The sequence below is a fragment of the Poecilia latipinna genome, unplaced genomic scaffold, assembly GCF_001443285.1.
Source record: "Poecilia latipinna isolate Pla-1442-1.1 unplaced genomic scaffold, P_latipinna-1.0 Scaffold2763, whole genome shotgun sequence".
NCBI lineage: Eukaryota > Metazoa > Chordata > Actinopteri > Cyprinodontiformes > Poeciliidae > Poecilia > Poecilia latipinna.
Genome location: NW_015115379.1, coordinates 54,777 through 59,902, shown reverse-complemented (window position 1 = coordinate 59,902; position 5,126 = coordinate 54,777). Strand labels below are relative to the sequence as shown.

The 5,126-nt window shown below is 41.8% G+C and overlaps 1 protein-coding gene across 1 annotated transcript in view; it reads right to left on the bottom strand.

The window, feature by feature from the left end:
• The window catches only part of LOC106939063 (uncharacterized), an 8,406-nt gene extending 6,732 nt beyond the window's left edge, over positions 1-1,674 (bottom strand). The window contains exons 1-3 of the mRNA XM_015021337.1: positions 1,526-1,674; positions 1,065-1,313; positions 110-171 (exon numbers count right to left, since the gene is read on the bottom strand). Coding sequence (XP_014876823.1) covers positions 110-171; positions 1,065-1,313; positions 1,526-1,674 — 460 coding nt within the window. The remainder of the gene's footprint in view (positions 1-109; positions 172-1,064; positions 1,314-1,525) is intronic.
• Between the last annotated feature and the right edge of the window lie 3,452 nt (positions 1,675-5,126).

The window sequence follows — 5,126 nt, the reverse complement described above, 5'->3', positions numbered from 1 at the left end:
TCCAATCTTCAAGTTTGGCCCGTGGGGATTTTACTGAGTGGTGATAATGCCCAGGTTTTCATTGTTTTTGGGGGACCAATAAACATCCTTAAAATGATTGGAGCGATGCCTGGAGTCCGGCAGCCTTTCTCCTCCGGGTGCTGCTGGTTCTGAGCGAACAGCAGGAAGAAGCTAAGGAGGATTTATACAGGTGAGCGGATAGACTGAACACGGCGGGCAGCTGAGTAGTTGATGGTTACAGTGTAAGTGCAGCTTTACGGACGAACCGCACAATAAATTTCATATCACCTCAGTCTCAACAAACGAGTCACGGAAATCATCGTTGCTGGTTGATGAGTTTCTGAGTGTGACGAACGAAGGTGCCATAAATATCCGTATTGCTCCTAACCCCTGTTCTTACTTTTGTCCCTTGGTCTACTGGTTCCCGGATTGCGTTCGGTTGTCCCCTGATCCATTTCCTCCCCTCCATCCCCATCTCACGTACGTTTGCTCGCCTGCCCCCAAGCCAACTCCAGGCGACATTTCCCATATTCTCAAACTCAAAGCTTTACAGGTGTGGGGCAAGGTGAGAGTTCATCCATTAAACTCACTGAAGATAAATACATAAACTAAAAGCTGGAGTATAGACATTTTTATATGCATATTTGTAAACCTGGCTCTTTACTATTAAATTGAATATAATATCAGATTTTTGTATAACTTTTCTTCAGGTTAACTTAGAAAGTGAGCTGTTATTGTTATAGGTTAGTTTTCTAAACTACAGAAAAGGAACTGTTAGGTATGCTCAAATATGAAAAATTGGACTGATATTGATATCTGATAGTAACAGTGGTGTTATGGAAGATTTACCAATATTTTATTTTATAATTTTTTTTATCCGATTAATCATAAGAAATCGATAGATTACTCGATTACTAAAATATTTGTTTACAACAGCCCTAATATATATATAATACTATAAATGAGCGCAGATAAAATTTGAGTCAATTAGCAAAAACTTGGGTGTTGTAAAGCCTGGTGGCAACAGGCAGAAATGACTTTCTGTGTCACTCTGTGATGCACACTTTGGCAAAATGAGTCTCTGGCTGAAGGTGCTCCTGTATCTGGCCAGCACGTCATGGAGTGGATGACACTCGTTGTCCAAGATGGCCTGCATTTTGGACAGGATCCTTCCTTCTGACGCCACTGTTGGAGAGTCCAGCTTCACTCCAACAATGTCACTGGCCTTCCGGATCATTTTGTTCAGTCTGTTGGTGTCCTCCGCCTTCAGCCTGCTGCCCCCACCCCAGCACACCACAGCATACAGGATGGTACTGGCAACCACAGAGTCATAAAACATCCTAAGCAAGGTCCGGCAAATGTTGAATGATCTCAGCCGCCTCAGAAAGTAGAGGCGACTTTGGCCCTTCCTGTAGACAGCATCAGTGTTCTTGACCCAGTTCAGTTTTTTATCAATGTGGAGTCCCAGATATTTATAGTTCTCCACAATGTCCACACTGACCCCCTGGATGGTAACAGGGGTCACCGATGGACAGCAGCAGTGGGAGTGTGAGCAGGAGGTGCAGGGGACACAGTGTCAAATGTGTTGAAAAACAGGTCGAGTTCATTGGCTCCATCAACGTTGCCCTCAACTGCTCCATAGCTTGCTGATCTGAACCCGGTGATAGTCCTCATCCCTCTCCAGACCTCTCTTGTGTTTTTCTGCTGGAGTTTTCTCTCCAGCTTCCTCTTATAATCTTCCTTAGCTCTTCTGATCTTCACCTTCAAGCACCTCTGAATTACTCTCACATAATCCCTGTTGCCATTTCTGAAAGCCCTCTTATTATTCAGGATGGTCTTGATCTCATTTGTTATCCAGGGCTTATTTGGGTAACAGTAAACAGTCTCAGTCGGGATGATGGAGTCAAGACAGAAGTGTCCTGTAGTGTCTCAGTGGCCTCCTTTGACCACCTCCTCACTGTCGGTTGCAGGTTGTCTCTTCACCAGAGGTATGTAACATGGGCTGAGATGCACCATGTTATGATTGAACCGCCCGAGTGTAGGGAGGGGAGAGGAACTGTATGCATCCTTTGCGTTAGCATACAAAAAGTCCAGAGTTCTCTCCTCTCTGGTGGGACAGCTCACATACTGGGTTTAGTTGGGCAGGCTTTTGTCCATGGTGACATCATTAAAATCACCCGAGACAACCATGAATGTAGTTGGATGCTCAGTCTGCAAGTGAGCTACAGTGGAGTGGATGACGTCACAGGCCACCATGGGGTTAGCAGAGGAAGAATGTAAACAGTCACCACAACAACATGAGAATATTCACAGGGCAGGTAAAACGGACGAAGACCAACCGCCAACAGTTCAACGTCCGGCCAGCAGATTCTCTCCTTCACCATTATATGAGCAGGATTGCACCAACGGTTGTTTACTAGAATGGCAAGCCCGCCTCCTTTCCGCTTACTGCTCTCGGTGCAATCCCTACCAGCACGAACAGTCCGGTATCCCTCGATGGTAACATTGGCATCAGGAATGTCCAGGTGCAGCTACGTCTCCGTAAAACACATTAAACTACATTCCCGGTATTCCTTCTGGCTCCTGGACAGCGATGTTAATTCATCAGTCTTGTTCTTCCTTTTTGCTCTCCTCCGCTGTTCGTTTCCTCCTCTGTAACCCCGATGTGTCCTTCTCCAGACCTCCTCTGGGATTTCAGTGGACCTGGACTCCATGCCAGCCGGTTTCAGTGCAGTCAGCTGATCCCTGGTTTAAGCAATGTAATGCGGCCAAGTTGTTGCGCTAGGCAGAGTATAAAAAGTATCTCAACAACGAAGAAAAAAAATGACTTTCTCAGTCAACATTGTTGAAGATACTTTTTTGGTACAGTAAAATAATTAAAGTGGTAAAATTAAATAATCCAAAACATATTTAAAATATTTAAAAAGTAAAACAATGAGAGGAAATACCGCAACAGGCTGTATGCCTTCAGCTGTATGCAATAATATTCTTTATTTAACCAGGTGTGTCCTATTGAGATCAAAAGGTCTTTTACAAAGACTTGGCCGAGAAACGTAGCATGCAGTTGAAAAAAAAAAAAAAAAAAAAACTTGATTACAACACATAATTACATGTAACAGAGACATACAACAAAATGTATACAAAGACACTCGAATAACAATTGTACTTTTGCAACTGGAATATGTTGGGATCTATCATGGTCTTAAATTCATCCAGAGAGCCCAGTGTTTTAAGCTCAACCTGTGATTTAAAATGTTCCAAGAGGTTGGAGCCGAAAATCTAAACACTTTCTTCTCCTTTTCTGTTCTGATCCAACAAATACTATAATTTAATGTCTTGAGTGTGAAAGCTGTAGAACCTACTGTTTAAAGTTAAAAAGATGATAGTTAAGGTGCTGTCAACTGCACAATAGCCTTATAAAACAAGACACCAAAAGAAAATTGGTTACTATAAATCCATGACTTTTTGCCCAACATTTTATTGCATTATATTTCCACATTGTTTAAATCAAACAAAAAAAAAAAGGTAAGTGGTAGATTCTGAGCAGATCACCAAAGGTAAAGTAACAAACATGTGTGGAAGAGAATGTTATATATGCACTTCTGCGCAACCCAGCAGAAGAATATCAGCAGCGTATTTGTGAAACATATTTCTTTTTATTTTCTGTGTCCCTATGGTCCTGTTTGTGTGTAATTCCGTCAACAGAAGTGAGAGCATCCTCACCACTTTGCTGCTTGATCATTTCCCCTTCTAAAAACATTTGTTGACAATGCTTCCCATAGAGTTCATTGTGGTCCATTACTCTACCTGCAGAGAGAAGTGTGGGAGGTAGATTGTTGTTATTTGGACACTATCCACTCCCACTCCAAAACCCCAATTCCACCCTCCCAAACAGCATCCTGCAGGCTTTCTAAAATGGTCCTGGAAGCCTCTGCGGTGGGTATATTGAACAGTACAGAGGGTGAACAATGGGAGGGATGTGTAGAGGAAGGTGTGTGAATGTGTTGTTGTTTATGGAGGCTGGGTGGTTTGAGGGTATGTTATTGTGAAACAGAAGGAAAGCTGTGGCGCAGTCACAGTTCCAGGCAGGACCCAGGATAACAGCGAATGCAATGGAGTGTTAAATGGGAAATCATCTGTTTTCAGCCACAGATTTAATGTCATTGCTTTTTTTCCACTCTGCTATGCTCTGTTATTCCATTCAAGGCTTTTTCCCTCTCCTGAGTGTTTTTCATTCCTGTATTTTGTGCTTGTCCAAATTTCCTCTTTACCCCTGCCCACCTAAAGTCCAACACCTTGCTGGTTTTGTGATTTAAAGAAATCAGCATATTTCTTTACTTAGACAAACCATTATGCAGTTTTGTCTTCTACCTGATCATCACTATGTGCAGGGCTTGGACTCATCTTCTTTGTGTTGTATAAGCCAGTTTCATCTGGGCTTGCAATGATGGTACATTTGCAATGGCTATCTCTTTCTGTGAAATGTTCAAAGCATCTCACAGCAGGATATTTCCATTAGCGCCTTAATAAGATGACCCAGAGTGCATACAAAATTAAAAAACACCTAACCATCACTTTCAGAATATCCACTTCCACCACCATGCAGTGCCTTCATCTCCCAGTCCAGATTAGTTTATCCATTTATACCCTCAGTTAATGGCTTAACTCATGAAGAAAGTCATCAAGCATTATGGGTTTAAAGGGAGGAGAGTTGATTGAAGAAAACATTACAATTTGTGATTGTTTTGTTGTTTTTTAACACAGCACTGAATTAGTGAGATGGTCATTAAGTCGCACTTGTCCTCCTACACAAAGGGCTTGAATGAGTTTGTATTCAGCACAATTTGGCAGAGCCATTTATCCTCTGTGATAAGCCTAACATATGTCCATACCCATAAACCACCTCATTTGGTTTATAGGAAATGGAGAACTAATTTATCGTCATTGTAGACCAAGGACAGGCTGATATAAGATTCTTATAGTGGCTCTGAGTTACTATAAATGGATTTAAGTTTGAGGAAAAAAAAGATCATACACAATTTGCAACATGAATCAACAAAATTAAGTAAAAACTAGAGATGTGCCGATCAGCGAAAGTTTTAATACGTATGTAAAATTTATTTTTT